Source organism: Kogia breviceps, chromosome 13, assembly GCF_026419965.1.
Source record: "Kogia breviceps isolate mKogBre1 chromosome 13, mKogBre1 haplotype 1, whole genome shotgun sequence".
Classification (NCBI taxonomy): Eukaryota; Metazoa; Chordata; class Mammalia; order Artiodactyla; family Physeteridae; genus Kogia; species Kogia breviceps.
This window is the reverse complement of record NC_081322.1, coordinates 88,786,077-88,804,491: the sequence shown is the minus strand read 5'-3', so window position 1 is coordinate 88,804,491 and position 18,415 is coordinate 88,786,077. Positions and strand designations below refer to the sequence as shown.

The window sequence follows — 18,415 nt, the reverse complement described above, 5'->3', positions numbered from 1 at the left end:
CTACAAGGACCAGCGTTCCTTGGAGGAATGGCTGATTCCAGGCTGGGGCAAGGAAGGTACAAGATAGGTCTGGAACATTTTACTGTGCCAAAAGCAAGGAAAAGCTCAGAAAATGATAGGGCATTTCGTGTGGGCAGGAGCCAGCTTATGGGACTCTCACTGGTCCTTTTATGGACCAAATATGAGCAAAAGAATTGCATGCAAAGATGAATTATAAATCATTAGACCTAGGAATTTGTGAGTCCTGAACACTTTAATACTCGCAACATCACTAATAAGTAGACACATAAAGTAGTGAACGAGGGAAGAGGAAGGGTTCTTTCCCACCCCACGGCTGATGAGTGAAAGTGGAGGGTGTGCTGAGTTCCAACGCTAAAGAAGCAGGAGTGGACCAAGTTGGAAACCTCAGTTGAAGCGGATTTGGGGCAGAATATTAGCCAGATCTTCACGTGTCTCTGCACAGACTGCTTGTTAGTTGCACGTGAAACAAAAAGAGTGATTACACAGTGGAGACATCAAACAAGAACCTCATCAGGATTCAGACCCCCAGTGAGAACCGGGTGGACATCAGAGCCTCCGACGTGCTATTCTGAAAAAGACACAGCCTCCTCTCTGGGGTGTTCCAGCTGAGAACGCATAACCTGAATCCAGCCCTGATGAAACATCTAACTAACCCACACTGAGAAATGGTTTATTCAGAAATGTGGGGAGGGGATATCTATAGTCTTTCAAAATGTCTGTGTTATAAAAGACAAAGAACGGTTCAGGAAAGGTTCCAGATTGACAGCATCTGAGAATAGAGCAATTAAATGAAATCCTTGCCCCTAGACTGCATTCTGCTCTGGAGGGGAGGACGTGTCTAAAAGACATTGGATCAATGGAAAAAACTGGAATATGGATGGAGATGAGATAAAAGTACTTTATCAGTAATGTTCATTGACTGAAGTTGACTACAGTGCTGTGTTCATATAAGAAAATATTCTTATTTTTAGGAAATACACACTGAAGTATTTGGGTGGTAGAGGACCAAGAGGTACAACTCACTCTTAACTGATTAGAAAAGTAGAGAGCATGCAAGTGACAAGGAACATGGGGGTAAGAGTTCACAGGAGGAGAGTCTGAGCAACAGGTGCATGGAGGTGCCTTGTACCATTTTTATTCGTGCAAGTTTTCTGTAAATTTGAAGTTATTTCCAAGTAAAAGTCTAAAACACACGAATGATGAAATTTAAATAGATGAAATATTTAGCATAATTAAGCCACGCTACTTTTGGAACAGATATGACGTAACTAAAATTTCTGCATTTATATGCTCGGTTTAAAAATCTGAACACAATCCACAGCTATACTGTCCTTCCTTTAAAAAAAAGAGCCTACTCAGAGCTCCACTACTATCTGGCTGTGTTACATTGTCTCCCCTCATTTTCCTCATTTACAGCACCGCATTTCGGGGCTAGGGGATTAGTCTCATTGGTTAAATGAATGTTCCTCCAGCTCTGCAGATCAGTGACGAGACTCTATTTAACCCATTGACAGCGTTAAATAAGCTACTTTCTACATCTGCAATACCCGTTTGAAAATCATTTCCCACAACTTAGAAATTCTTCCAGGCACCGAAAGGCTTGTGCTCAGCTGGTTGGACCAGAGGTCCCACCGGTGCTTGCGAAGCAGGCCACTTTGTCAGGAAGCCTACTCTGAGTTTGCTTCTTTTCCCCAGACTGTTCTCGGAGGTGGTGAGAAACAACGCTCCATTACCCAAAGATCTCACTTCTTCTCGGAATGAGAAGAAGCTGGAAATGCTCTTCCAAGAACCAGGGGCATGGAAAGTCTCTGTGGGACGCAGCTCCCCTCGCAAGCTGAGCCTCACAGGTGCCAGGAGAAGCCCCAGCTCCCTCAGCGCCTTTTATTCTGATGGCTGTCCTCAAGGTCTCTGGAGGAGAGCAGTCCTTTTCGAAGCAGAAGTGTGGAGGGCGCCCCGAGGAAGCCAGGTCCTAGTCAGGACGTCCTGACCGCAGCCTCTGAGGGAGACCCCCTCAGAGCCCATGTGACTTTGGCTGGCCGGCAGCACCGGTTCATTAGCCTTTTCCACAGCTCAGACGAAGTGGCCTTGAAGCCCATATGTAGAGTGTCCTGTAACCCGATGTGTTCGAGGGAAGGGGTGGCCGGGGTAAAGGAAGAGGGAAGCCCAGCCCTCACAGACTCACCTCCCTGGGATGGACGAGGGGGCCTGGCTTATACAACAGTGTCCCGTGAGCCTTCACCCGAGCCGTCTACTCTGGCTGGCAGGTAACGTGGAGTTTCCAGGTGTGCGAGGTGGGTGACAGATCTTAAATGGAACTTACCTGTAGCATCCCGTGGAGCCAAGCTGTCTGCTCCTTGACGTCAATCTCCCTGGGATCCTCAGCCCAGTTCGGCTTAATTCTCGGATCCCACTTCAGAAGACGGGCCACCACGTGTGCATTCTAGAACTACTTCCGTCTTCCTCCCCGCCTACATCCTCTCACGCACACTGCGGGCTCCGCCCCTCCTTCAGCTCCATATCCGGGAAACAGCCTCTCCGCTGCTCGCCCGGCCTCTGGTCTCACCCCCTCTCCGCCGCTCCTCCGCTGTCTTCCCGGCACACACAGGACTTTATTTCATTCCTTTCTGAAAACCCATCCAGGCCTTCAGAATACGCCTCCGCCTCCTTAGCGTGGCCTGACCCTGGAGCACTGGGCCTTCCGAACCGTCGCTCTCTCCCGCCTCTGGGCCCGGCCGGCCTCCTGGGTGGGGCTCCTGCCAGTCTGCAGGGCCACCTCCCGCACAGCTCACAGCCCAGGGCCCCTTCTGTGCCCCTTCCCCTCCCCCATCAGAGAGCCTGGCGGGGGCAGATCTGGGCCCTCAAGCTTTGGCCCCCAGCGCTCAGTGGCTGCTGAACGAATATGATGTTTGGCACGCGAAGTGGACCTTCTACAGTTTCAGGATATTTACTTGCTGGATGAGAAGGAGTGTGAACACCGAAACGGGGCTGAAGCGAAGGATTGTGGTCTCTGAGGACCCGGGGCAGCTCGGCGCCCCTTTACCTCCTGTGGCCCAGGGCAGGCTTAAGGCTTTGGGCAGGAAAGAAAAGGCCAACAGGGAGAAGAAAAAAGAGAAAGAAGCAATGGAATAAGAAAGGGAGTGGGGAGAGAATGGAGTCGCCCCGAGGCCTGACAGTGGCCTCGGGCGGGGCTCCCACACTCTCAGGTGGAGAGGTTATTTGGGGCCCACTGTGGTGGAGAGATGCCCCCGGACAGCCTGTCAGCTCACCTTCTTCTGTTTGTCACCGAACAGATCCAGCGTCTCCTGCATGTGTGGTGAGTTGAGGAACTTCGTGAGGCTAAGTCTAGTTTTTAACGCAATTATGAGCCAAAGCAGAAACCCCCGTCCTCGTGAAGCTGCCAGTTTAGTGGGGAGGTAGAATAAACACGGCAAAGAAGTAAACCAGGAGGAATAGCGAGAGGAAGGTAAAGCAAGGGTGGGGGACAGGAAGTGAGTTGAAGTTTTAAGTGAGGTGCCCTGCGGAGGCTTCTCCGAGGAGGCCCCAGAGTAAATGTGAGAAGGAGCAAGAGAGCCAGTCCTGTGCGTCTTGAGCAGAAGCGGGGTCCGGAGAGGATCCGCGGACGCCGAGTCCTGAATGGGTTCTATAAACGGCCAGTGGGGCTGGGGACCAGGTGGGAAAGGCTGTGGGCAGAGCAGGAACTTGGGGTGAGGGTAAAATCAAGAACCCACTTAGTCCTCCTAAGCTTCCCATGCTTTCTCGACACCGGAGGTGCTAGTGAGACATGAGTCTAACATTTAGGGGAGAGGTCTGAGCCGAATATATAAATGCAAAGTCTTCAGCGCTGAGACAGGACTTAAAACCGGGAGGCCGAGTGAGACCACCAAGGGGGCTGGAGGTGAGAGAAGATAAGGGGGCCGTGGGCCAGTCCAGCATCCAGAAGTTGGGGGGGTGCAGACTCATCAAAGGTGACCCAGAGGGAATGGCCAGAAAGGTAGGATGGAAACCAGGGCGTGGGCTGCCTTGAAAGCCAAGTGAAGGGTGTGTCCATTGGAGGAGGGAACCGCGGACTCCGCCCCACTGGGCGGGGCAGTCGGGCGAGGGGCGGGCTAAGAACTGACCTTTGCACTGAGCAGCGGGGGGTGACCGCTGAGGGGTCCGCTGGGGGAGAGCGGGCTTTTGCTGAGTCGCTGAGCTAGAACGTTCTATCGAAGATGGTCGTGTAGGCCTAGGTTCAAGAGCCAATGAGGGGAGAGAAACCAGAGACAAGAGTCTAGGGCAACGGCTGGGAGCTGTTTGGTGTACAGGGAAGGGAATGCCGGTGGGAACAGCAGAGAGGATGTGGTCAGGACTTGTTTTTCCCCCGTGGGAGAAAGGACAGTATGCTTGTGGTAGGACGGCCCCAGCAGAGCACTCAGGAGGGAACTGGAAAGGCGTTTCCTCTAGGAGCGAGGGGGGCTGGGGCCAGGGCCCGGAGGGAGGGGTGGCCTTTACGGGGGGCGGGGGAGCAAGCGCCCGGGGAGAAGGCCCCCTGAGCGGCAGCTTCTCGGACCGCCTGGGCCAAACCGGGCTCTGAAGGGCTCTGCGGCTCGGTCCCCACCCCCCCGGGCTCTGCTGTCACCCAGAGAGCGCGCGCGGGTCCTGCGGTAGCACAGGCGCTCAGGACCCCCTCGGCCACACTGTGCCCCGGGCCCCATGGAAGCTCGCGCGCGCGTCCGTCAAGCTCCAGCGGGGAGCAGGGCGCCTCCGAACTGCCTCCTGCGGGGTCCTGGGCGCGAAGCGGGGGCAGCGCCCGAACGGGGCCGGCGCGGGCCTCGCCATCCCTCAGCTCCCGGCAGCAGCACGAGCGGGGCTCGGCCGGGGCACCCGCCCTGCGGTCCTCCGTAACCGCGCGCCGCGCGCTGGGGTTCGGGAGCGGAGAGCGCGCCGGCTCGTGCAGCCGAGGGTGCAGCGCACGGGGAGGTGGCACCCTCGGCCCCGGCCCTGCGCCACGTGGCCGCTCCCCTCCCTGTGGCTGCGGCCCCGGCCGCCGCAGAGCGGCCAGGCTGCGTCCGCGTCCCGGCTCCGCACGGTGCTGGGGCCGAGCGCGGCTCGATCCTGCGTGTGGCGTTCCAGCAGGGGCAGAAAAGAGCCCCGGGGCTGGAGGCGCAGGAGGGGGCAGGCCCTGGGTCTCTTACGGACGGTCGTTTGCCAGGCGACCATCCCCAGGCGAGGGAGCACGTTCCCACGTGGCAGGAGCGCCTCCCGCGAGGGCGACACCCGGGCCGCCCAGTGGTCCCCGCGCGCGGGCGTCCCTCCATTCACCGCGGCTCCTGGAGCCGAGCGGCGCCCCGAGGCTCAGAGCGAATCTATGAATGGGAAGAGAGGGAAGAGAGCCGCGGACGTCTCCCTCGCCGCTTCCCCGCCCCCTCCGCGCCTCGCTCCGGGCCCGGCGGCTCCAGCGCGAAGTGACGGGGCGGGGCCGGGGCTGCGGCGGAGGGTCGAGTCTGGCTGGAGACAGCGTTATTTATAAACTCTGGCGCTCCGGGAGAAAGAGGGCAGAGCGGAGTCCCCTCCTCCTCGAGCCCCGGAGCCTCGCCGGGCCCCTCCCCAGCGACTTTGATTTCATTACTGCCCCCCCACCCCGGGCGGGCTGGCAGGTGCGGGGGTGGGAGCCGTCTCCGCCCGGGCAGCTTTGCCAGAGGTCCGGCTGCTGACGTCGGAGCGCCCGCTCCTGTCAATGAACTGCAGCGGCAGCCTGGGGGCTGTCTGGCAACGAGGCTACCGACGTCATCGCCTCCTGTTGGACGCGGGGGGGGGGAGGGGGGTGTCCGAGCAGCAGCTCCGGCTTAAAGGAAAACTCTCCAAGTTCCAGGCAGCCAGGGAGAGTCGTTCCCGAGAGCACATGCGCCCCAGAGCCCGGTGCGCGCGGGCACACAGGCTGGCACACGCACGCGCGCACACTCGGACACGCACGCACACCCGCACTTGGGCTCTCTGTAGGTGTGTGGGTCCAAAGTTGCGGCCGCGGGAGGATGAGCTGCAATGGACCGGTCTTCCTTGGCGCCTCGAGCGCGCGGCGCGGCTTTCCCGGAGACCCCCCGCTGGACGAGAGGGAGCGAGGAATGCCACACGCCGCTTAGAGTTGTCTGCTCCTTTTCAGGGGAGATCGGCGCGAAAGGCAGGGTGCCCCGCGCCTCTGGACTATGCCTGCCCAGTGGGGCAGAAGCGATTGTTCCTGCGGAGGTCGTGAACTTGGGCCGCCGGGGCTCACTGGCAACTTGTTGTGCGCAGTTCTCAATGGAGCCCCGGACCCATGGGGCTCCGGGCCCGCCCGCTTTTTTTTTTTTTTTTTTTCTTTGCTTTTTCTCTCTTTTTTCAGTGTGTGAACTTGAAGCGGAAAGCAGACAGGCGCTTCGCATACTTCGGCGGTAAGTGGACTGTTCCTTTTACCTATTATTTAACCCTTGAGAGTCCAGAAAAACTCAAATCCAACCACTAAAAAAAAGTTACCATCGTTTCCCTCCATGCTTTTTGGCAATAAGAAAGTGTGTGTGTGTGTGTGTGTGTGTGTGTGTGTGTGTGTGTGTGTGAGTGTGTGTGTGTGTGTGTTGTGTGGGGACATGACTGTTTTGGAAGAGGGGCGATGAGTGGAGATGAGAAAAAAGAGACCTGAGTGGATAAAACCAGAAGACTCAGGGGTGGCAGAGGAGGTGAGAGGGAGGGAAGCCAAGTCCAGCGCCTGAGCGATTGCCTCCGGCTACTGCTTCTTGGACCGAGTTTCCCAGCTCCAAGTTCCCTGCAAGGCTGCCCTCCAGCTGCAAACGGCCGCCTCTGCAAGGCTAGACCCAAGGGGGCCTCGGGAGGAGGCCCCCACCCTCCTGCCTCCCTTCTGGGCCTCCTTCCTCGGTTCTGAATGGGGACAAGACCCCTCCCCCTCCCCTTTCTGCCTCGGGCCTCCGTGGCCTCTCTCCTTGGTCCTCCCTGCACCTCCCCCAGCCCCTTTTGCAAAAGCTCAAATGATGTCACAGGGGAGGAGGGGGTCCTGTGCCCCTAGCACCTGAAGGCATCACTATATTGCATCCTGCAGCATTTTGTTTTCGTCATTCTACCCAATTTTCCTTGCAATCCATTGAAAATATTCCCTCCCAAACACCACAAACACCCTCCCCCCTCCCAACACCTCCCTTCCCAGGACATCAGTCCTTTATAGACAGGGCCAGAAGTCCCGATACACAGCACCCACGCTATCCCCCTCCTAAATTAGAAAGAAATCAGCTGAGCGCCCAAAGAGCCTCTCCTCCCTGGTGTTTTGGTCTCTTTTTCCCTCTGGGCTTACCCTTCTAGTGGAAGGAAAAAGAGGAAGGAGGAAGGAGAGAGGGAGAGAGGGAGAGGAGGGAGAGAGAGGGAGAGAGAGAGAGCAGAGAGCCCCCTAGACGGAGGGCTGCTGCTGAACCGACTGTAGGCTCTGCGCCGCCTGCCCGCCTGGTTCCTGCTTCCCCAAAGTGCCTTCCCTCCTTCAGCAGCAATTCCTCTCCATCCAGCTCCCTCCCTGGCCTCTCCTCCCCACCCCACCCCTTTCGCCCGTCTCTCTCCCCTCCACCTAACCCCACCTTCACTCTCCTCTCCGAGGGGGGAGGCTGGGGGTGCGGAAAGAACACCCCAAAGCCCCAGCCCCGGCAGAGATGTCGAAGAAACGCAAAGCCCTGGAGGGTGGAGGAGGTGGAGGAGAGTCCGGGCTCCCAGAGGAGGAACCCACTGCCTGCTTTGAGGGCGGCAGCGAGGAGGAAGGTAGGGAGAGGAGGGGTGGAGGAAAGGAAAGGAGCCTGCAGGGAAGGTCTGGGAGTTGAGATGCTCTGCAGGAATGCTCCAGCCGCTCCTCGGCAGCTCCCTATGTCTAGGCAACTTGAGGAGACTTTTTTCCCCACAAATGGGATTTTACGTGTGCCTCCAGGAAACTGGGGTGGGGGGGGGAGTGGGAATGTGCTGATTAGGCTGACATTGAAGACCCAAATTTGGGTGAACTTGAAACTCTGTGGGGAGAAGGGGAGGGTGGGGGGGGAGTAGGAGAGGAGGCTGGAGGAGGCTGGGTATGGATCGGGGATCGCTGGCCCTTTCCCGTCCTCTGACTGCCTTGCTGTCACGTCCATGGGGGTGTCAAGCTGTCCTGTGGTTTTGTGGCCCATACTGACGTCTGTGCAGGACACCTGAGTCTGGAGGGTGGGGTGCCGGTGCTGTGCCCCTCATGGGTGTTGCTGGCAAGGGGCATCAGGAGGGCTGCTGCTTCTCCCAGGCTTCTCCAATCCAGGGATGCTCGGGGTTGCGTCATGTTTAATCCTCATCTGCTCAGGCAGCCCTCTGCATCCTCCCGAGAAGTTGGAGGTGAGGCTGAGGCAAATCTAATGGTGGCCCGTGATTTCAAGGGGAGATGCCATGCTACAAGCATCTGGGGACTCCTTTGCCTAGAATCATACCAACGGAAAAGTGCAGATGGGAAATTTCCAATGGAAGCAAAAGTGGTACTCGGATATCTGATTGCCACATAAGAGCAACTCAGTCAGACACCTTTTATTTCACTTACAGAATTCTGAATTTGGTGCAAAGTAGGCCCAGACGAACTAGTCAAGTTTTTTTCTGGACTGTAGTTTAAACACAAAGGAAACATGAACCAGATGCAAATGTTTTTTCTTACCGGTTAAGCTGTGGAAGGGGAGGTGAAAGGGCCTGTGGGGGAATGGCCTGGACCCAGGCAGGGAGAGGGGCTGTGTTTCGGGGTGGCTCTTCTCTTCAGAGGGGAGCCCCGTGGCCTGGTCGGTGGCAGGGGCAGGTCGGAGCACCAGGGGACCGGGCGTGTGCCTCCAAAATGGAGTCCATGGCTTTTCTCCTTTGACGTCATAAGAAATACGAAGTCACCAAAGACCTTCCTCCTCCTAAAACATGAATCTCTGTGTCCCCTTGCAACCCTTTGCATGGCTTGTATGCGTTTTCAAGCAAAGAGTTTGGTTTTGGCTCGCCCTGGGCCGAGTGGGGTTTAACCAGAAGCAGGTGAGAGCAATGTCGCCCTCAGAAGAGCTTGTGGTTCAGTGTCTGCCCATGTTTTGACTTTTTTGCTCACTTGTGATCCTAGAGCAAAAGTTAGTACAGCTCTTCAATGAATTTTACTGAAAAAATATGGCATTTGGTAAGAAATTCAAATATGGCTGTAATTCTATCTGAATGGCATTTTGGTATTTTTCCATCTTTGGGGAGAATAATTCGGTATCACCACGGGCGTCTGGCAAACTCATCGGCTCTATGCTCAGCATTCAGTTCTGACCCGAGGTGACTCTCAAAGGCGCATACTATGTTCTTTTGGTTAAGCAACTAGTGAAGTCCGTGGGAACTGACATGATCTCATCCTGGTAAATAACAACCTGGATACATTTAATGCCAGTTTCTAATGATGAGTGAATGCATGGCTGGCATTTATAAAAAGCAATACGAATTGTATTTTAACAAACATTTATCGTCCTTCTGGTGGAAATGTGTGGTATTAGAATTCAAAAAGCTGTGTTCTGGAGGTCCTGTACTAACTAACAGTAGTGACAAAATTCCCACGTTCCCTAGTGTGATAGGACCCGGCCGAGAATATTTTGTAAGTCGTAACAGGCAATACTAAGTACCTGTATCTATGTTATTCAGAGATTATCATACTTTTGAAGTGACTTACTGTACAGATTGGTTTTGTCAGAGCTTAAAAATGTCTACTGATTTTACTGTATCCTTTGCATTTGGCAAATCAAAATGCTACTAGATAATTGCCTATGGATATGTAACTGTAGAAACCATTAAGTGTGTGAATACTCAGGTACCACAGGATCGTGAATGCATTTCCTTGGGAAATGGTAGTCATGGCACCTACCGAACGTGATGGAAACACATCTCTTCGTATATGGGAGGACGTATGGCTGTGGGCACTTTGACCATGGGAGGTGGGGAGGCCAGGTGTAAACCAGCGTTTGAGTGACGGGTGGTTATGCACGTGCAAGAAAATATACAAGGACACTTACACATGGTTAAGGACCCGGATCTTATCACCTCTCCAACTCAAGGCTGTGTCTTTCCTTTGAGTCTCTCAGCCAAACTTGACAACATGCACACAGTGAACAGGAGAGAAAAGGATTTACATCAGTCTCGCTGACCTTGTATATCAGAAGGGGTTTCTTTTGAGCTGCAACAACTTGGAAGGCTGATGTGTTTGTTCATTTCAACCACTGAAAGCACATTATAGCATCTATTAGATCAAGGCAATTGGAAATTAAGTTTCATTGGGAGTCATTGATTTTTAAGACCGTCTGTCAGCAGGTTGGCTTGGTCTAAAGTTTTCAACAGCCGATAGGCATGCAGGCTGCCTGGAGGGAGTGGAGGGGGAACTTCGAACAGAAACCATCGCGCCTATTCATGCCCTCACCTGCCACCACTCTGCGCCCCAGTCACGAGGGTAGGTGTCCACTCAGGCCCTAGGTGGCTATTTCCTGTAACGGCTCCTGTTTTGTTAATCGTTTCTCTTCAGGAGATTCCTTCTGAGATGAAGGTAAGATGGTAAACGGGTTGTTGTGAACACACATGGATGGTTTCCTTTTTCTCCCTGACTTATTTGTTCAGCTAGGGCAAGGGGAAAGTGAAGTGCCCTGTCCTAGTTCGGCGGAACGTTTGTTTGCAAGTCCGTTGAAGTTATCTGACGTGTGTGCGGATGTGTAAAATCACAGTCAGGGTCAGGCTATGGTTCTCTCGTGGGCCCCAGCTGGCTCTGTGTCCAACGTGTGTTCAGACTCTACTGATGGGAGATATTTGCATAAAATGTTAAACATATGAAGATTTTGTCTTTACCACTTAGAGAGATCTGGTGTGCAAATGGACGATGCCGGCCACAATTTTTTTTTTTTTTTTTACCATCTTTATTGGAGTATCATTGCTTTACAATGGTGTGTTGGTTTCTGCTTTACAACAAAGTGAATCAGTTATACACATACATATGCCGGCCACAATTTTTGCTTTGCTTTGCATCTACTGTCTTTCATGGCTTTGAACTTAGACATGAGAGTATGTTAACGGCTTTCATCTGGCTGTGAAGGTGATGGGTCTGTATGTCAAAGACCATGAGGGCAGAGGCTCTGATGGAAACACTGAATAATTATAATTATTGATCTTATCCCATAAGAAGATACTTCTATTTTTTCATTCTCTTCACATTCCCTTCATATTGGTCACTTTTCAAGGAGTTGTTATTTACTTAGATACTTTGGTCTAATCACATGACGTTGCATTAGTTACTCTACACTGAAATATGACATTAAAGCCTATTTTCCAACACTCGCCCTCTAGTTAGAAACCTGTTCTCTCAGCGCCTGTGGGTTCTTGGTAATCTCTCTGAAACCCATTTCTGTTCTCCCCCTTCCCCACCCACACCCTAACTGTTCTGTATTGTTTCGTCTTCTGGTTTTAATTCTCATTTCTTTTAAGATGATTTTTGGATATAAAATGATGTCAAATGTTTATTATTACATTCAGTTAATCTCAGGAGTGTTTTAAAAATAAGTAGTTTCTATCTTTGATGAGCTTGGTTAAGAATCTATCCAGCCCAGTTTTCTGGTTTCCGGTCACTCTGGGGTGTAAAGTCACCCAAAGGGGGCCTCTGCAGTGAAGGAGTTTAGGGGAGGTTTGAACAGAACCCATGACCTACTCATGTATTACACTCAGATTTCTTGAGCCACAGTGAAACTGCCTATGGGTAGCTATTCCTTCATCTGACGAGTTAATGACTGAAGTAATTGGTTTCTTAAAATCGTGTTCCTCTTTGACATCACACTGGCTTTTGGGTTTTGTGGCTTCCCTGTATTATTCACAGGCCATTGGCCTTGGGGGCATCTGGAAACAGGGGCAGGGGAAGTATTAGCAACTCTGTACCTCTAAAACCAGTTAAAGCTGAACATCCAGATTGTTAACTGCCCTACGTCTACATGACCCCCTGAAACCAGTTGAAATGATTTTTTTTTTTTTTTGCGGTAAGTGGGCCTCTCACCGTTGTGGCCTCTCCCGTTGCGGAGCACAGGCTCTGGACGCACAGGCCCAGCGGCCACGGCTCACGGGCCCAGCCGCCCCGTGTCATGTGGGATCTTCCCGGACCGGCGCACGAACCTGTGTCCCCCGCATCGGCAGGTGGACTCTCAACCACTGCGCCACCAGGGAAGCCCGAAACGATTTTTTCCTAACAGATTAATTGCTTTAGACTAGTTGATCAGATTTTTAATTATTATTAAAAAAAATCTCTTAAAGGGTTATTTATAATCATTAATATGAAAGAGTGGGCTTGACCCCTAAAGAAAATCTCACAAGCACACATACCACAGAAGCTTGATGGAGAAGAGCGTTACAGTTCAGATATTTTGTAGTTCTCACCTTAGTTTCTCTGGCTCCCACCAGAAAGGCCATTTTGCCCTCTGTTGGCGGGGAGAGGAGAGTTTGGGGGAAAAGGAGGACAAGAATACAGAGTAGCATCCGGGGGTGAGTCCTCCCACGTGGACCAGAAAGGAAGTCCCATTAGTCTAAAAAGACACGCCTGTTGCTGGTTTCCTCATCTGTGACGTCAGAAGGTTGAATCAGATGACCTGGATGGTGAAGTTTTTAAGACTTTGAATAGGATCGTGTGAAGAAGCAGCTAAACCATAACCGGCTCCAGACTAAATGGTAACTTGCAAGGGAAGTCGATAAACAGCAGTTCTTGCTGACGTGAAAGGCAGCGGAAGTCGCTTAGCATCTGCCCAGTTTGGACAGGCTGGTCCAAATGTTAAGCTTGATCGTTCTTTCCAGAACTACCGGACACCCTGAGCATGGTGGGGTGTTAACTGAGGGTACCTTCTGATCTATGGTTTAGAAGCAACTCTTTACGTTGAAAGCAGTTTTGTTGATACTCTGATTTGCTAGCCCCTTCCCTGCCCCCCACAAACACCCCCTTTCCCCTTCCCACCAGTGCAGAAACAGGATTGCAAATCAACAGGGGTAAGAGCTCTGTGGAGATGTTTCCTTCAAGTGCTTCCGTGACGGGACTTAACCGTGCAAATGGAATCGTGTCTTCTTAGGTAAGCTAAGCTGAAGTTATCTTCACTCTGTTGGCTGGAGGAGCATTATTAATATAAGAACTGCTCAACTGTGATATGAGATTCTTGTTAAAAGCTCTTTCACTTTCTGTCCTCTTCCTTGGTGAATACAATCACGGTGATCAACATCATCATATTATATATATAGACACACACACACATACATTATACACATACACACACATATACACACACGCACATGGTAAAAAGTATAAATATCACAGCAGGACTTACAGAGAAGATGCAAAATATGTCCCCCTCCAACCCCATTCACCTTTCCCAAAGGTCACCAACGTTACAAGGTTCTTAAGACGCCAACCAGAAATGTGCTCTGTGTATACATTCATCCCTCAGAATCCTCACGGGATTGGTTCCAGGACCCACTGTGGATACAAAAACCCAAGGATGCTCGAGTCCCATGGTCAGCCCTCCCTATCTTTGGTTCTACATATGTAGATTCACCCAACTGGGGATCGTGTAGCACTATATGTATTTATAGAAAAAAACATCTGTGTAGAAGTGAACTTGTGCAGTTGCTCAAGGGTCAACTGTGCAGGAGTGCATATGTGATATATCCCTTTCCCACACAAACACAAGCATCCTCCACATACTTTTCTCCTGTACCTTTCTTTATTCACTTACTTATGTATTGGAAATTTACCAGCATGTATAGATCGACTTGATTTTTATTGTCTGTATAGTGTTCCATGGCACAATGTAACATAACTGATAATTCTTATGGAATTAATCTTTTTATACATAACGCTATAATAAGCAACCACGCAGTATTTTTTTGAGCACATGTATAAATCCATCTGTTGGTGAATTTCCAGATGCAGAAGTTGAATCAAAAAGGTGACAACAGGGCTTCCCTGGTGGCGCAGTGGTTGAGAGTCCGCCTGCCGATGCAGGGGACCCGGGTTCGTGTCCCGGTCTGGGAGGATCCCACGTGCCGCGGAGCGGCTGGGACCGTGGGCCATGGCCGCTGGGCCTGCGCGTCCGGAGCCTGTGCTCCGCAACGGGAGAGGCCACAACAGTGAGAGGCCCACGTACCGCAAAAAAAAAAAAAAAAAAAAGGTGACAACAATTGAAACTCCACCAAGGGCCTATTTGCCCACACCTGCCCCAATTTTCTTTTGCAGTGATCGACTATCACTATGGACACTGCACTATGGGGACCTAAAAATGGAGTGATTAGCAAATACAAGCAAGCTCCTCAAATCAGTGGGATAGAAGATTTGAAGTCTGAGCAATACTAGACGTAGGGCAACCGTAGCACCATGCACTTTAGGATTTATGGGACAGGTTTTCTTCTCCAACTCTCTGCTTAGAGCAGATGTGGATATGATATTGTGTTGTGTCCGTGTCAGTTACTATAAATAGGCACAGGTTTGTGATTTTGCTATAAATTTATGTAATAACAGAGAAAGAATTATGTTATTTAAAATACACATTATTATAAAATAGGATACGAATACACCTTCTGGGGAGCCCATGAAAATTATGATTGGTATAAGTATTACTCTTAAATTCTCACGTAACTGTAATGATATGTCTGGGTTTTGTGACTTTTACACATTTTATATACTTAGATTCTTAAATATTGACAGAATATAAACTCACAAAGGGCAGAGGGGAATATCTTAACTGGTGTGTTAAGACATTGAGCTTCATCTAGAACTGATAATTCCTGTCTTGGTCACTCTTTTATCCCTGCCCCTAATACAATGCCTTGTACATATTCCGCACTCAATAATTTCTTCTTGAGTGAAATGACCTATGTTTCTGTAACTAAGACATCTTAAAGTATTGAGTATTCCATTTAATAGTGACCATGATAATTCTACTTGTAAATGGATAGAGATAAGAAGGAATATTTATATTGAGCCGTAAAAATCTTTCATTTGTGAAAGAACACTGGCTTTGAGATTAAGCATGCACAGATGATTAAAACATAGCATCACATATTTACAAAAATAGTTTTCCTTAGGACTAAATTGATTTTAAGGTATTAGTGCCTGGTACTCATGTGAGAGGACGGGAGGCTCATCTTCCCCTCTCCCACTTTTTATTTTGAAAAGTATTCCATCTACAGAAAAGCTACAGGACGTGTACAGCGCGTGCTGAGGTCCTCGGCACCTAAATCACCAATGTGACAATGTGATACAGAATCTGACTCCATTTCTGATGGTTGGCCGCTGACAGCTTTCAGATCCCACACCCAGCTTCCTGTCTGCTCCAAACCTGGGCAGGCGGATGCGACAGCCCATGTGGTCCTTCCACTGGGGCCGGTGGGACCTCAGTCCACATGAGCCCTGACTCCTACGTGAGAATCTCCCAGAACCACCTGTAACCACAGTGAAACCTGCACCTGTTGGCTCTCAAGCCATTTTCAGCCATGCCTGGGAGTCCGCACTGCTCCCCTAGCAAAGCCTCGTTACTAGAGCAATCAACTTTTCCACACCCTCTTGGTGCACGTGTGGGACCACCAGTTCGACGTTCGAACCAAATTTTGGGTTGAGGTGGGTCCATCTCATTCCCAAGTGACTGGGACAAACGTTTGGCGATGTTTTCTCCTCTTCCTTCCCCTCTTCCTCCTCCTCTTCTTTCTCTCACAACGGCTATTATTTTTGGCTGAACCACTGGAGAGTTATTTGTAGACATTCTGATGAGCTAGAGAGTTCAGATTTATTTTCTAAGAGCAAGACATTCTCCTAAATGACCACAATCCAGCAACCACACCAAGAACACTTAATGTTGATATAATATTATCTAGTGGGAGCACATGTTCAAATTTCCCCAATAATAGCCCATTTTTTTCCCCTCAGTCTAGGATCCAATCAAGAACCACACATGGCATTTAGTTGTCACATTTCCTTTAATCTAGAAATGCTCCCTGATGTGGACATTTTTGAAGGGTCCAGGTCAGTAATCTTTTAGAAATTCCCTGTTTGGATTCATCTGATGTTCCCGAATGATCAGATTCAGGTTGAACATTTTGGACAAGGATACTATCCAGGTGACATGGGGTCACATCAGAGGACACATGATGTCAGCTGGTCCTGTCATTAGTGATGTTAAGCTTGATCACTTGGTTAAGGTTGTGTCTGCCAGACTTCTTTCTATGTTGTAAAGAGAGGTAGAAACATATTCTGATAATTCACTACTTATGCCATGGCAAAAAGCTCTTTCTGAAAGTACAAAATGTTGAACACTCAAATCTGCAGTACAAGTCAATTTGTAACTATATAAATTTGGACTTTGCTTACATATCTATCTATATATATATATTTTATATATATTTTTAAAATTTATTTATTTATTTTTTGCGGTACGCGGGCCTCTCACTGTTGTGGCCTCTCCCGTTGCGGAGCACAGGCTCCGGACGCGCAGGCCCAGCGGCCATGGCCCACGGGCTTAGCCGCTCTGCGGCATGTGGGATCCTCCCGGACCAGGGCACGAACCCGTGTCTCCAGCATCGGCAGGCGGACTCTCAACCACTGCACCACCAGGGAAGCCCTATATATATATATTTTAAATGAACTATAATATTTTCAGAAAGTTCACTTTCTTAGTTGAACAGCTTAATGAATGTTAACATATATCCATACCCAGATGAAGATACAGGACTTTTCCTGCATTCTAGAAAGCTCCTTGTGCAGTCCCAATAAAACCCCTACCCACTGTTCTGAACTCTATTGCCATTAATTGGTTTTCCTTGCTTTGGGACTCACATACATGGAATCAAACAGCACATAGCCTTGTGTCTGGGTTCTTTTCTTCAACATTATGTCTGTGGGATTCACCTACGTTGTTACAGTTGTTTGTTCTTTTTGAGTGCTAAGTAATATTGTATCAATAGTCTACAATTTACCTGTCCTTTGTACTACTGATGGGTATTTGGGTTATTTCGGGGTCATTACAAATAAAACTGATATGGAACAACTTGTGTACATGCCCTTTTGGTGGACATAAAACTCAATTTGTTTTAAATATATATCCTACACACTCATTTTTGTAATCATTTGTGGAATGTTCTCTATCAGTCATTGGAGCCCATCAATGAAGATGTATGGCTTTCTAAAAACATATCTGAATATTATAAACCTTATATTCATGAGAAAAATCCCTGATGCATTCCAAGCCCTTTAAGGCAACATTTGCAATCCAGATGTAGGATCTTGATAAATGAACTAGATCTTGTTCTTAATAGTAAAAGTCTATACATAATTTTGATTCACAAATATTTGTTATTCTTCTCTACCGTGGATGTTGACTTTGATTCTTACTCATTTTAAAATATATTTTAAAATATTGATTTATCTTTGGTTGCATTGGGTCTTCGTTGCTGTGCACGGGCTTTCTCTAGTTGCGGCGAGCGGGGGCTACTCTTTGTTGCGGTGTGCGGGCTTCTCACGGCGGTGGCTTCTCTTGTTGCAGAGCATGGGCTCCAGGCACGCAGGCTCAGTAGTTGCGGCACGCAGGCTTCAGCAGCTGTGTCACACAGGTTGAGTTGCTCCGTGGCATGTGGGATCTTCCTGGACCAGGGCTCAAACCCGTGTCCCTTGCACAGGCAGGCGGATTCTTAACCACTGTGCCACCAGGGAAGCCCTGATTCTTATTCATTTAAGAAGTATATTGTGCTTGCTTTGCTGGCTCTGAAGGAGGAGGTATTGAGAAGGAAGATGAAATACCCACTAGGTATAGAGTCTTGAGGTGAAGTTGCTCATAAGGAAGATCCTTTTGCTTCTGTTTGGGGAAAGCTTACCCAACTTAGGAATCTCTGCCTAGGAAGGTCCATAACTTCATTTTAAGAAGGGAAGTATAATCAGGAGGCTTAGTTTTCTTTCCCAGACTATCCTTGAGCACTGTCATGATGTTGATTTTTGCCTCTTTCCATTTTTCTACATCAAGACGGTCACTTGCCTGTCTTATCTGGGGTTTCCCTGGGCTAACTGTGAAGGAGAAGGAAAAAGGGACAGATGTGACCCTAACATTTAGCTCCAGAATATCTCTCAGGAAGGGAACGATCTTGGTTTGGAAAAATGCTTTGGTGCACACCAACAGTAGAAGGTGAGACCCTGGGGCCTCAGGGGCAAGGACTTTGGTTGCTCCATCAAAAGGGAGAGTCGCTGAGTGTAAAGAAAAAGAGAACGTGAGAGAGGACCGAAAGGAGGAGGCTGTGGGGGCCACAACTCAGAGGAGCACCCCTACTAGTGGTGCGGCTGACAGGGAATCAGAACCCAGGAGTGACTCTGATGGTGACTGCAGGTTCATTTGGT

The 18,415-nt window shown here is 50.0% G+C and overlaps 1 protein-coding gene across 2 annotated transcripts in view; it reads left to right on the top strand.

Moving 5' to 3' along the window:
- Positions 1-5,840: 5,840 nt before the first annotated feature.
- Positions 5,841-18,415, top strand: part of PDE10A (phosphodiesterase 10A) — a 566,819-nt gene continuing 554,244 nt past the window's right edge. Inside the window, exon 1 of one of the 2 annotated variants that reach the window (XM_067011128.1) lies at positions 5,841-6,428. In XM_067011128.1, the coding sequence (XP_066867229.1) occupies positions 6,314-6,428 (115 nt within the window). In that variant the 5' untranslated portion in view covers positions 5,841-6,313. Of the gene's footprint in view, positions 6,429-7,389; positions 7,789-18,415 lie in introns of those variants that run through there. The other variant, XM_067011129.1, reaches the window with a different exon arrangement.